Source organism: Megachile rotundata, chromosome 16, assembly GCF_050947335.1.
Source record: "Megachile rotundata isolate GNS110a chromosome 16, iyMegRotu1, whole genome shotgun sequence".
Classification (NCBI taxonomy): Eukaryota; Metazoa; Arthropoda; class Insecta; order Hymenoptera; family Megachilidae; genus Megachile; species Megachile rotundata.
In genome coordinates this window covers 9051766-9069371 of record NC_134998.1, presented here as the reverse complement: position 1 = coordinate 9069371, position 17606 = coordinate 9051766, and the positions used below count along the sequence as shown (strand labels likewise).

General features: G+C 34.8%; 1 protein-coding gene across 2 annotated transcripts; it reads right to left on the bottom strand.

The window, feature by feature from the left end:
* Nucleotides 1-538: 538 nt before the first annotated feature.
* Nucleotides 539-17302, bottom strand: LOC100882877 (pancreatic triacylglycerol lipase). Of its 2 annotated transcripts, none has more exons than XM_076541340.1 (9): nt 17156-17302; nt 15355-15870; nt 13192-13588; nt 10326-10594; nt 9475-9745; nt 4161-4400; nt 2511-2744; nt 1530-1857; nt 539-748 (listed from the first exon to the last, which is right to left on the bottom strand). In XM_076541340.1, exons 3-9 carry the CDS (start codon nt 13358-13360, stop codon nt 643-645), a joined length of 1617 nt encoding a protein of 538 aa, XP_076397455.1. In that variant the 5' UTR covers nt 13361-13588; nt 15355-15870; nt 17156-17302; the 3' UTR covers nt 539-642. The 2 variants fall into 2 exon arrangements, with proteins under 2 accessions (XP_076397455.1, XP_003701803.1); XM_003701755.3 differs by having other exon boundaries at nt 13192-13521.
* Between the last annotated feature and the right edge of the window lie 304 nt (nt 17303-17606).

Below are 17606 nucleotides of genomic sequence, written 5' to 3'. Positions count from 1 at the left end.
GTAATTTTCTCGGGCGGAAAAACGCGACCTTCCCGTGTGGAACGGTTGCTTTCCGCTTTCTGTCTCTGTTAGAGCATAATAACGCCGCGAAGCGACCATTTCCTTTCACTGTCATTATGCACGCGCGCTTCTTTCACCGTGGTGGCCGCTTTCGTTACCAAACGTAAATCACCGTTTGAACACCCTTGTGAATCCTTCCTGAACATTTATATTTGTCCTACTTCAATTTAACTGCTGCTTTCGAAGTTTAGCTGCAAGTTGTGTTACGAATCATAATTCTTGTAGTCTCTATATGTATACTCTATATTCTACAGTATGTAGTCTATATGTAGTCTCTATATACTTTATATACACGTTCTATATACACTATGTAGTCTTTATTGGAGATACTATATAAACTAGAAAAATTGAAGGGAGACTTGAGAGAAATACCTAAGAAAAATTTCACAGTGGCACTGAGACTTCCAGCTCTACAAAGACCACATTTTATAAAGATTTTAGGAGAATTCTAAAAAGAGCTCTTGTAAAGTGAATAACATACAGTAGAAAATTTGGTCTTTATTAATATTTGAGAGCATAAAACAGTAACTTTTCGTTGGTCGTGGATGGTGCTTTCAACAAGGAAGAATGTTAAGTCGTCACTTAAGCAGAGACCAGGTTAGATTCAGCGTTCCGACAGTTCTTCATGGTCAAAATCTTTGGCTCGTTGGCGATCAGCGTTTTCGTTGCGTCAGGACACACAGTTATTCTATAATAAAATAAACAAAATATGTTGTAATTAAAAACTACAAGATTATTGCTGTTGAAGCTTTCGGGTGTTAGCCATGTTCTAAAGGAGGAAGGTTCCTAGTGTTTCGACAGCATTGTAACTAGCCTCCTGTGTCTCTGTCTCTGTGTCTCTGTGTTTCTGTTTCTCTGTCTCTGTTTCTGTGTCTCTGTCTCTGTGTCTCTGTGTTTCTGTTTCTCTGTCTCTGTTTCTGTGTCTCTGTCTCTGTGTCTCTGTCTCTGTGTCTCTGTCTCTGTGTCTCTGTCTCTGTGTCTATGTCTCTGTCTCTGTGTCTCTGTCTCTCTGTCTCTCTGTCTCTATCTCTCTGTCTCTCTGTCTCTATCTCTCTGTCTCTCTGTCTCTCTGTCTCTCTGTCTCTCTGTCTCTCTGTCTCTATCTCTCTGTCTCTCTGTCTCTATCTCTCTGTCTCTCTGTCTCTCTGTCTCTCTGTCTCTCTGTCTCTGTATCTCTGTCTCTCTGTCTCTGTCTCTCTGTCTCTCTGTCTCTCTGTCTCTTTGTCTCTCTGTCTCTCTGTCTCTCTGTCTCTGTGTCTCTCTGTCTCTCTGTCTCTATCTCTCTGTCTCTCTGTCTCTCTGCCTCTCTGTCTCTCTGTCTCTCTGTCTCTCTATCTCTCTGTCTCTCTATCTCCCCGTCTCTCCGTCTCTGTCTCACAATAACTATCAATGAAGCTTACACCTGAAAGTCTCAACAGTAATACCTGTCTGACACCAGGCCTCAAATCTCTCATACAAGACTAACGTACCCATGAGAGGACTCCAAACTGTAAATAGTCAACGAGTCAATGTAGACCCGAGGAGTGTGCAGCAGTCTCCAAGTGAGGGGATTGAAAACGGAAGCCTGGTACTCCCAGGAGATCTCGATAGCTTCTGGTTTACCAACAACGTCACCGGCTAGTACCACCGTGTGGGTGCTCCCGGGTTCATAGTACTTCGAGTGCGGACTCAGATGGATTCTTTCGGACTTCTTATCCTTTTCGCCGAAGATGCGGATCACGAAGGTGCCTACCTCTCCACCGTGATTTACGCTCTCGTCTGTCTTTGATATGTTGATTGTCACCTTGTAGTGGCCCTCTGAAGACAATGGTGAGAGAAATGGAATTATGGAGAGGACTGATGAAAAATTCAGCTGAAGTTTTAAGATGTTTTTTACACCTTGAAGACGGTGCTTTCTATGGTAAATGTATAAACTGTAGATAGATAAAGTGTAGAAAACTTACAGAACTTATGAAAAGTATAAAACTGAGGAAAATAAAAATAGTTCTCTGTATTCTTTGCTAGGTCCACAATATCGCAGCGTAGTAAAATTACAATTATGGTTTCCGGGATGAGTGAACTTTTTAAGTATATGACAATCTTTCGGACAGTATGAGAGAATCGAAGGATTCCAAGCATGCGCAGAAAACGTGATTCGAATGAACAATTAATAGCAATAAAAGATTGACTTGGTAATTTCAACTTAAAATTTACAATGTAACATATTATTTAAATATTTAAGAAAGTTTGGCTGAAGTTGGTAGATTCCCACAATAAAATAATTGTAGATCTACATACTAAGATACTTAACTGAACTTAATTGAACTTAATTGAACTTGACTGAAATAAATTTCATGTTTTCCTGATAAATTTCATATCACCTTGATATTTTTAATTTTTACGACAGTTTATATTTTTATACCTTTTTATTTTTGCTTCAGTAATTTAGATGAATAGAGAAAGATGCTTACTGCAGAATGGTTTGGATGATCCAGTAAGCAAGTAGACGGAAGCATGATAGTTCCCAGGCTGAGCGTCCAATCCAAATCTGGGACAATACTGATTCACGCAATCGAAACAGCTTCCTTCCTCAAATTTATCCCACGAGGAGCATGGAACCGCCAGGAAAGGACAATTCGTGTTGATACTTTCTATGAAGTACTCGTAGCTGCGTATGTGGTTGCATCCGAGGAACCTTTTGATTCCTGAAACAGCAAATATTTGTCATTTCATGCTGGAGCAAGATTTTGGGATTTTGGAGATTTTTAAAATTAAGGGGCTGTGATGCTATTGAGGATTTGAGGATTTGGGGGATTTAGGGAATTTGGGAGATTTAGGAGATTTGAGATATTTAGGGAATTTGAGAGATTTGGAGGATTTGGGGATTTGGGGATTTGGGGATTTGAGGGATTTGGAGGATTTGGGATATTTGAGGACTTGGAGATTTGAGGGATTTGGGGAATTTGGGGATTTGGAGGATTTAGGGAATTTGGGAGATTTAGGAGATTTGAGATATTTAGGGGATTTGAGAGATTTTGAGGATTTGGGGATTTGGGTGATTTGGGGGATTTGAGGGATTTGGAGGATTTGGGATATATGAGGACTTGGGGATTTGAGGGATTTCGAGGATTTAGGGAATTTGGGAGATTTAGGAGATTTGAGAGATTTGGAGGATTTGAGAGATTTGGGGATTTGAGGATTTGGGGATTTGGGGATTTGGGAGATTTGTGTGATTTGGGGGATTTGAGGGATTTGGAGGATTTGGGATATTTGAGGACTTGGAGATTCGAGGGATTTGGAGGATTTGGAGGATTTAGGGGATTTGAGAGATTTGGAGGATTTAGGGGATTTGAGAGATTTGGAGGATTTGGGGATTTAGGAGATTTGTGTGATTTGGGGGATTTGAGGGATTTGGAGGATTTGGGATATTTGGCGACTTGGGGATTTGGGGAGTTAGGGGATTTGAAGATTTGAGAATTTGTGAGTTTGAGAATTTAAGGATTTGTGGGTTTAGGGATTTAGGGATTTGAGAATTTGTGAGTCTGGGGATTTGGTGATTTAAAAATTTTAGAACTTGTGGATTTGTGGATTTGAGGATTTGTGAGTTTGGAAATTTGGGAATTTAGAGAATTTGGGGTATTTGAGTATTTGTGAGTTTGATGATTTGATGACTTACAGATTTGAAGATTTGAGGATTCGGAAATTCAAAAATGTAACTAACTCCAGTTTCAAATTATCTGCAACGTGACTTACGACCCACTTTCCCTGAGCACTAATCACAAAGTAAACTTCAGACAATACATACCTAGATAATTGTAAAGATCGTAAGAATTCTAAGACTTTAAAAATTTAACGACTCGTGTATTTAATAATATGGCCACTTAGAAATTTGTACTAGGTACCTGCACTTTGTACTTTGTACTTATATTACTCGCAAGTCTAATTTCAAATTATCTGTGGGTCTTACTATCTACTTGCACAGACTAATCAACATACAAGGCACAAAGTAATCAGAAAGTACAGCCACACGTAACCCGATAAAACAGGTTTTCACACGATCCGCCAATCGTGACTCAATATAATCGTAAGGGTTCGATACATTACGCAACATGAAAGCCTACCACGAAAGAAACTCCCACGTTCCAAGGTGATGGAATTGAGAACACCCTCGTTGCAACCGGGCTGATTGCGGCCGCCGTTTGGATAGAAATCGATATGCGCGACAGGTTGTGTGATACCGAGGCCACCGCTGATAAAAGGATTGCAATCGGTGTGAATCGCCGTGACGAACGTTGCGTCCGTTGGATCGAGTCGGACCATGGTGGAAGTGTTGCTGAAATGAGGCTCGGCAGGATCGAGGCCTTTTAACAGACAAGAGAAACGATGCGAGACGTGAGAAGGTTCGCTGAATTGTTGTTGCAATCTTTACTCTCTACACGGTTTATGACTCTTCCTTGTATCTGAAGGTTAGACGTTACTTGTAGCTGGTGACATTATGGTTGGTGATGTTATGGGTGGTGATGTTATGGGTGGCGACATTATAGCTGGTGATATTACGGGTGGTGACGTTATGGTAGGTGACATTATGGGTGGTGACGTTATGGGTGGTGACATTACAGCTAGTGACATTACTTAGAGCTAGTGACATTACGACTAGTGACATTACAGCTAGTGTCATTACTTAGAGCTAGTGACATTACGACTAGTGACATTATAGCTGGTGATATTACGGGTGGTGACGTTATGGTAGGCGACATTATGGGTGGTGACGTTATGAGTGCTGACGTTATGGGTGGCGATGTTATGGGTGGTGACGTTATGGGTTGTGACATTATGGGTAGTGACATTACAGCTAGTGTCATTACTTAGAGCTAGTGACATTACGACTAGTGACATTATAGCTGGTGACATTACGGGTGGTGACGTTATGATAGGTGACATTGTGGGTTGTGACATTATGGGTGGTGACATTATGGGTTGTGACGTTATGGGTGATGATATTACGGCTAGTGACATTACTTATAGCTAGTAACATTACAGCTACTGACATTGTGAATAGTGACATTACTTATAGCTAGTGATATTATGGATAGTGACAGTGCTTATAGTTAGTGACATTACAGCTCGTGATATTAAGGCTAGTGACATTACTTATAGCTAGTGATATTATGGATAGTGACAGTGCTTATAGTTAGTGACATTACAGCTCGTGATATTAAGGCTAGTGACATTACTTATAGCTAGTGATATTATGGATAGTGACAGTGCTTATAGTTAGTGACATTACAGCTGGTGATATTAAGGTTAGTGACATTACTTATAGCTAATGACATTGCTTATAGCTAGTGATATTACTTATAGCTAGTGATATTATGGATAATTGCAGTGCTTATAGTTAGTGACATTACAGCTGGTGATATTAAGGCTAGTGACATTACTTATAGCTAATGACATTGCTTATAGCTAGTGATATTACTTATAGCTAGTGATATTATGGATAATTGCAGTGCTTATAGTTAGTGACATTACAGCTGCTGATATTAAGGCTAGTGACATTACTTAGAGCTAATGACATTGCTTATAACTAGTGACATTACTTACAGCTAGTGATATTATGGATAGTGGCAGTGCTTATAGTTAGTAACATTACAGCTGGTGATATTAAGGTTAGTGACATTACTTAGAGCTAATGACATTGCTTATAGCTAGTGATATTACTTATAGCTAGTGATATTATGGATAATTGCAGTGCTTATAGTTAGTGACATTACAGCTGCTGATATTAAGGCTAGTGACATTACTTATAGCTAATGACATTGCTTATAGCTAGTGACATTACTTATAGCTAGTGATATTATGGATAGTGACAGTGCTTATAGTTAGTGACATTACAGCTGGTGATATTAAGACTAGTGACATTACTTAGAGCTAATGACATTGCTTATAGCTAGTGACATTACTTACAGCTAGTGATATTATGGATAGTGGCAGTGCTTATAGTTAGTGACATTACAGCTGGTGATATTAAGGTTAGTGACATTACTTATAGCTAATGACATTGCTTATAGCTAGTGACATTACTTACAGCTAGTGATATTATGGATAATTGCAGTGCTTATAGTTAGTGACATTACAGCTGCTGATATTAAGGCTAGTGACATTACTTAGAGCTAATGACATTACGTATAACTAGTGACATTACAAATAGTGACATTACTTACAGCTAGTGATATTACAACTAGTGTCATACTTATAGCTAGTGACATTACGGTCATTGACAATTGTGCTATCAGTTGTTTAAATTTATTAACAAATCAGTTTTGGTGATACAATCATAAATTATTTCTGGAGCCATTCGAAACCTACAAGGGTTCAAACCCACCCTCGTTTTCCTTATTCGTTACCAGGAGAGCTTTCGTCCATTTCTGTTATCCTAGTAATTCCCGATGGGATCGATAGCTTACGTGACAGTGGGCTGGGTCAGTCGAACCCTTTACCAGGGGAGAATTGATCGGAAATAGGAAACGGTTCTCATCTTCGACTCCCATAAATTCGTCCTTACGTAACCGATGCTTCAAGTATTCGAATATTAATACTACATTTTCTGACTTGATTTTCAAATTGAAAAATAGAAAAATAAGTTAGAGTCGATACAATGATTCATCTTGATGAAAATCTTTTGACGAATTTCTTAAATAATTTTTTAAAAATTGTTGCTAAGTAAAATAAGAAATCTAAGGTCCGCCATTTTTATGAGTTTTGTAGATTCATTTTTGTTTTGAACATAGAATGGTATTGTTAAAGATGCACCATAAAAATAATTGCAAGATACAATAATTCATCTTGACAAAAGTCTTTTGACGAATTTCTTAAATAATTTCATAAAAATTATTGCAAAGTAAAATAAGAAATCTAAGGTCCGCCATTTTTATGGGTTTCGTAGATCGACTGTCTTGGAAATAAAATGGTATTTGTTGAAGACGTACCATAAAAATAATTGCAAGATACAATAATTCATCTTGACGAAAGTGTTTTAACAAATTTCTTAAAAAACTGTCTTAAGAATTGTTGCAATTTAAAATAAGAACTCTAAGGTCCGCCATTTTGACAAGTTTCATAGATCCACTAAAATGGTACTATTAAAGACATCCCATAAAAATAATTCTTCGTATCAACAGCTTCAAGCCTTGCATTTATTTCCATTTATATTGCATTATTATTTTCATAGCATCATTTGTATTTCATCATAATTTGTATTTCATAATTATCTGCACAGAAAACTACATGTTCCAGTAATTTTAATATATTTCCTTAGGGTTCTGATGTTAATCGAATCTCTTCCGCATTATCTCCCAGAACAAAATGGTCGAACGACACCTTTTTCGGCCGAGCCTCTCCTTCGTCAACTGCTACCCTGATCGTTTCTGATTCGATCGGCTATCTTCGTGCGTCTCCGCTCGTTTCTTGACCGTTGGTGGGGCTGATTGTATTTGACTCGATTGATCGTTCCACGAAACGCGTCAATAAGCGGAAAGAGACGAAAGTGGCCGGACGGATGTTCGCGCGTTCTCGAAGACGCACGAATTTCAGACCGGGAACACCCGACTGCCGGCCTTCCGACGGACCGTTACTTATCGTTCCCCTTCTTCTCCACTTGCATTTTTGCGTTATTCTATCGTGTTATATTATAACAAACATTTACTCTTTTACCTACTTCTTAATTTATAAAATATATACGAAGTTATGCAACTGAATGCAACTGATATGTTCAGATACTTGATTCAAACCTAGCCGCGCAATTACACAGTCAACGAATTAGAACCAATTTCATTTTTATGACTATGAGTGTATATAGAAAATTGTCTTAGGTCCTTCAGAATTATTATTGAATATGTTTATATAGCAACTTATTTGTTACTGTCGATAATAAATTTTGTGATGAACCATTGAGGTGCGTTTATGTTCGAGTATCGATAGCGTCGGAATGAAAGAATGCTAGAGAAAATGTCTTTCCACTTGAAAGACTAGTTTACTCTCCAACATTATCTGAGTTGAGGAGAATTATAGATATTTGGGAAGGTAGTGAAGATATAAAGCTTATGATGCATATAAGCATGTCAGAAGCTGTGACTATGTGACCATGTGACTAAATGAACAGGTGATCATGTGACCATGTGGCTAAATGAATAGATGACCATTTGACTATGTGACTAAATGAACAGGTAACTATTTGACCATGTGACTAAATGAACAGGTGACCACGTGACCATGTGACTACATGAATAGATGACCATTTGACCATGTGACTAAATGAACAGGTGACCATGTGAGCATGTGACTAAATGAACAGGTGACCATTTGACTATGTGACTACATGAATAGATGACCATGTGACCATGTGACTAAATGAACAGGTGACTATTTGACCATGTGACTACATGAACAGGTGACCATTTGACCATGTGACTAAATGAACAGGTGACCATGTGACCATGTGACTAAATGAATAGATGACCATTTGACCATGTGACTAAATGAACAGGTGACCATTTGACCATGTGACTAAATGAACAGGTGACCATTTGACCATGTGACTACATGAACAGGTGACCATTTGACCATATGACTACATGAATAGATGACCATTTGACCATGTGACTAAATGAACAGGTGACTATTTGACCATGTGACTAAATGAATAGATGACCATGTGACCATGTGACTAAATGAACAGGTGACCATGTGACCATGTGACTAAATGAACAGGTGACCATTTGACCATATGACTACATGAATAGATGACCATTTGACCATGTGACTAAATGAACAGGTGACCATTTGACCATGTGACTAAATGAACAGGTGACCATTTGACCATGTGACTACATGAACAGGTGACCATGTGACCATGTGATTAAATGAACAGATGATCATGTGACCACGTGATTAAGGGACCACGTGACTACGTGACCATGTGGCCACGTGATCGTGTGACCAAATGAACAGGTGTCCATGTGACCAAATGAACATGTGACCATGTGACCAAATGAACATGTGATCACGTGACCAAATGAATAGGTGACCACGTGACCAAGTGAACATGTGATCACCTGACCAAATGAACAATTAACCATGAGACCAAATGAACACGTGAACACATGATCATATAACCAAATCAACAATACAATTTGAACAAGCTTAATTTCACAAAAATCATGAAAATTCTAAAAAACAGTAGTTCAATAACCATGTGACCATGTGACCAAATCAACAATACAATTTGAACAGCTTTAATTTCACAAAAATCATGAAACTTCTAAAAACAGTAGTTCAATAACCAGGTACTGCAACTTGAATATTGATCGAAGAGTGTTTAAAGATGTCTTAACAAGAACCTAGTCATATCAACACACGAATCCGAGTAAATTGACTCACCAGTGATACGCCCAAGCTTATAATCATATCTCTGCCTCAACGTGTATCCAACGTATCCACAGGTGTGGGCACCAAGGCTGTGTCCTATACAGTGCATCTTTGCTGGATCAATTCTTCCGACTTCTATTAATTGATAAGCTAAACGTGCTGTCATGGCGCCAACGAGTCTGGTGTTGGCGACAGCCTGCGTGTACGGTGGACCTGCTCCACCGATCCAATTTACGACCACCACGTTGCAGTCTTCTCGTAAGAGCAGCTCTTTCATTGTTCTCTGGACAAATTAATTGTTTTGAGAAGTTTAGAACTCGGAGATGATATAGGAAGTTTGAGATATGTTGGAGTGTTGGGGATTTGTGCATTTGTGGATTTGGGAGTTTGGGAGAGTCAAGATTTGAGGGCTTGTGAGTTTGGGGGTTTGAGGATTTCGGGAGTTGGACATTGGAGCTGACATAGGAAGCTTGAGACACATAGGAGAATTTAGGAAGAGTCTGAGACACATTGGAGAACTTGGGAAAAGTTTGAGACATATTGGAAAACTTTATTAAAAGTCTGAGACATATTGGATAATTTTATTAAAAGTCTGAGACACGTTAGAGAATTTTATTGAAATTCTGAGACACATTGGAGAACTTAGGAAAAGTTTGAGACACATTGGACAATTTTATTAAAACCCTGAGACACATTGAAGAACTTTATTAAAACCCTGAGACACATTGAATAATTTTATTAAAACTCTGAGACAAATTAAAAAATTTAAAAAATATAAAATCTGTTGAAGACTCAAAAATCAGAAAAATTGAGAAACCTTGAGATAATTTTGTTATCGTAATTAATAATGTCAGTATACATACCATCACCCAAGTTTTATCGCCATTGTCAAGGAAGCCATGAATGATGAGATACAGATTAGCCTTCTTCCGGAATGGCGACTGCTGGATAGTTTCGTATTTATCGATCTTCAATTCTTGAGGTTCCGTGTGACCGCGTGTGTAAAGCACGTATCGAGGATTTATGGAATCCGGTCGTGCCGGAAACGTGGACACGGGTCTATTTTCTCCTGACCATGGCGCACCGATGTAGAAGCAACCGTACGGTTCGAAACATCGCCACATGTACCATTCTATGCAAACAGGCAATTTGGGAAATTTTAGAAATTTTGGGAATTTGAGAGTTTGGGAATTTGGGAGTTTGGGAATTTGGGAGATTTGGAATTTGGGAGATTGGGAATTTGGGAGATTGGAAATTTGGGAGATTGGGAATTTGGGAGATTTGGAATTTGAGAGTTTGGAAATTTGAGAGTTTGGGAATTTGGGAGATTGGGAATTTGAGAGTTTGGGAATTTGGGAGATTGGGAATTTGAGAGTTTGGGAATTTGGGAGATTGGGAATTTGAGAGTATGGGAATTTGAGAGTTTGGGAATTTGGGAGATTGGGAATTTGAGAGTATGGGAATTTGGGAGATTGGAAATTTGAGAGTTTGGGAATTTGGGAGATTGGGAATTTGAGAGTATGGGAATTTGGGAGATTGGGAATTTGAGAGTTTGGGAATTTGAGAGTTTGGGAATTTGGGAGATTGGAAATTTGAGAGTTTGGGAATTTGGGAGTTTGGGAATTTGAGAGTTTGGGAATTTGAGAGTTTGGAAATTTGAGAGTTTGGAAATTTGGGAGATTGGGAATTTGAGAGTTTGGGAATTTGGGAGATTTGGAATTTGGGAGTTTGGAAATTTGAGAATTTGGGAATTTGAGAGTTTGGGAATTTGAGAGATTTGGAATTTGGGAGTTTGGAAATTTGAGAATTTGGGAATTTGAGAGTTTGGGAATTTGGGAGATTGGGAATTTGAGAGTTTGGGAATTTGGGAGATTGGGAATTTGAGAGTTTGGAAATTTGAGAGTTTGGAAATTTGAGAGCTTGGAAATTTGAGAGTTTGGAAATTTGAGAGTTTGGAAATTTGAGAGTTTGGAAATTTGAGAGCTTGGAAATTTGAGAGTTTGGAAATTTGAGAGTTTGGGAATTTGAGAGTATGGAAATTAGAGACTTTAGAAATTTGAGAGTTTGGAAATTTGAGAGTTTAGAAATTTGAGAGTTCAGAACTTCGAGAGTTTGGAAATTTGAAAATATAGAACTTTGTGGAGGTAGAGAGCGCCTCACGCGCCAACTCCATGTTTCCCATCATTTCCCGCCAAATCTAACCTAACCTCTCTAAACCCAATCTCTCGTACCTCTTCACCTATAACCCATAACCACAAAAATGATTCTTAAACCAGAAATAAAACCTCGCTAATCGATAACAGTTGTAATAAACACCGTAGTACTATCATGATTTACTTGCAATGAATCAAACATTTAAACATTTAACCGCGTCTAGGGGTTATCTGACGTTTGTAATGTTATCAGTGCACGACGGGTATTATCAGTTCCTCGAATGCTTTGCTACTGTTTTCGTCTTCGAATTGGATTAACGATTAGCACGGTTATACTTGTATGCACGTGACTACAATTGAATGCACGTTCTATATTTATCTTCCTTCTATTGATACGTCTTTGTTTCTAACTTATACAAGATACACGTATCAATAATTTCTTAACGGCGATTCTCATTTTAACTTTCATCTTAAAGAATGCACTTTCGAGTATTTTCTTCGGCTGTATCTCGTAATGGACGCCAATTGACGCAAAAGATACAGGGAAATCTTGGACCGGAATTTATTAACGACAATACAGATAATTCCCGAGAAATATGTTGTTGACGTTTCCCGATCTTTCATTACTCTTTCGAGGGCAGACTCAACAAACTAATTTTCCAATTATTCAACCAATTTTCATCTTTATTATATTTATTTATTTTTATTATATTTTCATATTTATTATATTTATTTATTTTTCTTTATTATATTTTCATATTTATTGTTTGTCGAATTTTCGTCTTTATTATATTCATCTATTTATTTATTTATGTTTATTATATTTTTACATTTATTATTGGACGAATTTTCACCTTTATTATATTTATTTATTTATTTATCTTTGTTATACTTCCATATTTATTATTGGACGAATTTTCATATTTATTGGTGGACGAATTTTTTTATTTATTTACTTATTTTCTTATTTATTTATTATATTTACTTATTTATTTATTTATTTATCTTTATTATGTTTTCACATTTATGGTTGGACGACTTTTCATATTTATTATATTTATTTATTTATTTATTTTTGTTATATTTTCATATTTATTATTGGTCGAATTCTCACCTTTATTATATTTATTTATTTATTTATTTATTTGTCTTTGTTACACTTTCATATTTACTATTGGATGAATTTTCCTCTCCGCCATTTTGTTTTCTCGAAGCTTCGGTAGTGAAAGCTTCGAACTTAAATTGTTTGATTGCAATTTTAAATTTGTTCAATTTTTCACATTTTTTACATTTCTTGTTTGTTTTTACTTAAGTATCTATTTTTTATAATTTTCATAATTATATGAAAATTATTATTTAATTTTTATTTAATCATTTAATTATTATTTAATCAGTTTATGCTTGTTTTTGTCTCAACATTTATTCTCCACAATTTTCATAACATTTCTAGCTTGCTTTTGCCTAACTACCTACTTTCCACAATTTTTTATTAAACCATTACTTCAAAAAAATTTCTCCAAAAGCTTTTCTGTAAATTTTAAAAATATTGAATAACAAAAATTTGTACTTTACTTACGATCTTGCAAATCGAACTGATTTTCCTTCTCCTCCGGCGACAACGTGGTGGTAGTCACGTTTTGTTTCTCAATATTGGTATCAATAGCTTGAGACCCAACTTTCTCGGGTAGCGTCGCCATCATATTTGCGGTGTACGCAAGTATTAGCATTGTCTCGTTGACAAACATTTTGCGGGATGAATAAACACCTTAGTCACAATTCAATAAACAAGTTGTCGATGGTTCTTAAATCACTGCACTTAAATATACACTAGTATACAACGTTTTTAATTTAGTTTTAACACATTTTTGGTTAATTCTTTCACACTGATTTTCCTCTTCTTCATGATCTTTTCGAAACGTAGAAATTATTAGTTATTAAATATTAAAGTTATTTTTGAAATTATGTATGATGTGCTATAGTTATTTTCATGGGGTTATCACAATTTATTATTAAACTTGAATTATTGAACTTGAATTGTTAAACTTGAACTATTAAACTTGAATTATTAAACTTGAATCATTAAACTTGAATTATTAAACTTGAATTATTAAACTTGAATCATTAAACTTGAATTATTAAACTTGAATCATTAAACCTGAATTATTAAACTTGAATTATTAAACTTGAATTATTAAACTTGAATTATTAAACTTGAATTATTAAACTTGAATTATTAAACTTGAATCATTAAACTTGAATTATTAAACTTGAATCATTAAACTTGAATTATTAAACTTGAATCATTAAACTTGAATTATTAAACTTGAATTATTAAACTTGAATCATTAAACTTGAATTATTAAACTTGAATCATTAAACCTGAATTATTAAACTTGAATTATTAAACTTGAATTATTAAACTTGAATTATTAAACTTGAATTATTAAACTTGAACTATTAAACTTGAATTATTCAACTTGAATTATTAAACTTGAACTATTAAACTTGAATTACTAAACTTGAATTACTAAGCTTGAATTATTAAACTTGAATTATTAAACTTGATGATTATTATTGTGGTGTGTTTTAGAAAGTATATTATTGGAAAACAATTTTCAGTTCAATAATTGATTATTTATAGTCACTTATGTATAACTGACAAACTACAGTAATTTATATTGTACAGTAACTTGTATCATATAGTAATTTGTATCATATAGTAACTTGTATCATATAGTAACTTGTATTATACAGTAAACTGTATTATATAGTACCTTGTATCATACAGTAACTTGTATTAGACAGTACCTTGTATCATACAGTAATTTGTATCATATAGTAACTTGTATCATATAGTGACTTGTATCATACCCTAACTTCTATCATACAGTAACTTGTATCATACAGTAACCTGTATTATATAGTACCTTGTATCATACAGTAACTTGTATTACACAGTAACTTGTATCATACAGTAGCTTGTGTCATACAGTAACTTGTATCATACAGTAACTTGTATTACACAGTAACTTGTATTATATAGTACCTTGTATCATACAGTAACTTGTATTACACAGTAACTTGTATTATATAGTACCTTGTATCATACAGTAGCTTGTGTCATACAGTAACTTGTATTATACAGTAACTTGTATCATACAGTAACTTGTATCATATAGTGCCTTGTATCATACAGTAACTTGTATTACACAGTAACTTGTATCATACAGTAACTTGTATTACACAGTAACTTGTATCATACAGTAGCTTGTGTCATACAGTAACTTGTATCATACAGTAACTTGTATTACACAGTAACTTGTATTATATAGTACCTTGTATCATACAGTAACTTGTATTACACAGTAACTTGTATTATATAGTACCTTGTATCATACAGTAGCTTGTGTCATACAGTAACTTGTATTATACAGTAACTTGTATCATACAGTAACTTGTATCATATAGTGCCTTGTATCATACAGTAACTTGTATTACACAGTAACTTGTATCATACAGTAACTTGTATTATACAGTAACTTGTATCATTCAGTAACTTGCATCATACAGTAACTTGCATCATACACTAACTTGTATCATACAGTAACCTGTATCATACAGTAACTTGTATCATACACTAACTTCTATCATACAGTAACTTGTATTATACTTATATATCCTTCTATTAATATTACATATACTGTACAGTAACTTATACAGAAACTGATAACTTGCTTACCAACTTGCCATTAAAAAGTTCACAACTTTCAAATCTTCCTCACTGATCATTCACATTTTTAAACAAACAAACTGTATTTATAACAATGTATAAACAGTTCCCTGATAATAATTAATAAACTATTAACTGTTACTTAATTTTCTAAAATGAACTCCCAAACACAACTGCTTCACAATTATATTTTATATCTTAAAACTGTAACAAAGCGTGTCACTGTCCTATGTGCAGTTTCTCCAGCGATGTCTTCGTCGAATGATCACCCGATTCGATTTCGATCCAAGCGTATCGATTACCCGAGCAACGGGGAGATGTTAGAAAAAGTCAATTGACGCAAATGACGATAACACGATGGAACTGCATCGACGAAAGGCCATCTTCCGTTGCAAAATAAAAAGCTTGTCGAACCTACTTCTCCTTTACGCCATATTTGTCTCTCCTTCTGTGTCCTTGATCTTGTTACACAAACTTTAACTCTCAGAGGTTCACCGACGTAATTACTTTGTTTTGTCTGTCTTCCTGCAAAATAAATTATACGTTCACTTTTTAATTCACTCGTAACAAATATTTTATGACGCTTATTTACATATAAATTCTTCAAAATATTTTTAATGAAAAGTATGTTTCTCAGAATTATGTAAATATCTTTCAAACTTCATATACAAATTTTTCTTTCAAATATTTTTCACAAAAAATATGTTTGTAAAGAATTATATAAATATTTTTAAAATTTGATCGTTGACAAAATGTTCTGTTTTATGGAACCTCTGATTTATTGTTTACTGCTGAATCACGTGTTACATATTTATTTTTAAATGACTCATAAAATTGCATGTATGTATTTCATGCAATCAAATAAATTCTTTGAAGTTTCTTATCAAAAGTCTTCAAATAAACTTGTAGACACATACCTTAGTTTCAAACTGAAAAATAAAAATTTAAAATTGAAGATTATTTTTACAGATGTCGACTATTTGCATTTAATAATTTTAGCAACAATTTAATTATGAAACTAGTCAGAAGATGTATACACTGATTGTATAGTGACCACAAGACAAAAAACATTATGAAATTAATTTAATGTTACAGAAGTTAGAGATGTATACTGATTGCACAGTGACCACAAAACAAAATATTGCAACAAAAAAATTATAAAGTAATTGAATAGTAAAGAAATGAAGCTTTAAAAAATAAAAATTTGTGTGAAAATAAAAATTCTCATAAAATTATTTTTCCACATAATTTCCCAGGAAATATTTCTATCTCACACATTCTATAACTCCCCGCTGGTAAATTCAGCAAAACTAGAATACAAGTTAAAATATAAATATAAGCAAAACTAAAATACAAGTTAAAATATAAGTATAAGCAAAACTAAAATACAAGTTAAAATATAAATATAAGCAAAACTAAAATACGAGTTAAAATATAAATATAAGCAAAACTAAAATACAAGTTAAAATATAAATACAAGCAAAACTAGAATACAAGTTAAAATATAAATACAAGCAAAACTAGAATACAAGTTAAAATATAAATACAAGCAAAACTAAAATACAAGTTAAAATATAAATATAAGCAAAACTAAAATACAAGTTAAATATAAATATAAGCAAAACTAAAATACAAGTTAAAATATAAGCAAAACTAAAATACAAGTTAAAATATAAATACAAGTAAAACTAAAATATAAACAGTATAAAACAAACTAACCAAAAAAGTAAAAAACCGAATAAAACAAAAAAATAAAACTAAAAAGAATGTCGTCGCATAGAAGCAAGAAAAACCACAACGTAACACTTACAAAATGGCGAAAAGCGAAGAAAGGTTATTTCGCCGAACAAAAGAAATTCGAAGTATTTAATCGGAAATATTGGAGAGTTAACCACTGACCGAGCAAGCATGAAGTACTAATCACTCGAAATTGTGTGGACAGCTCTGTCAGCTTTTATCGCGCGTTCAGCCCCACTCCAGTCGTTTCTCTGGCCGTCTCGTCGGTTCACGGGATGAGCTGGCCTCCAAACGGACAGAATTCTCGGCAAAAAGAAAGAAAAACCGGATCAGTCTCTCTAATGAGGCTACACTCGACTGAAAAGGCACGATCTTTTCTTTCTTTACCCTTAACTGTCCGTTCGTTGACCGATTTTGTTCGGTTAGTTGAATCGTACCGCGCCATGGGACCTTTTTGTCGTTTCGTGGAAGACGTTTGATGGTGCGACTTCCATTGTAAATGGAAGTGTTTAAAATGTCTGTGT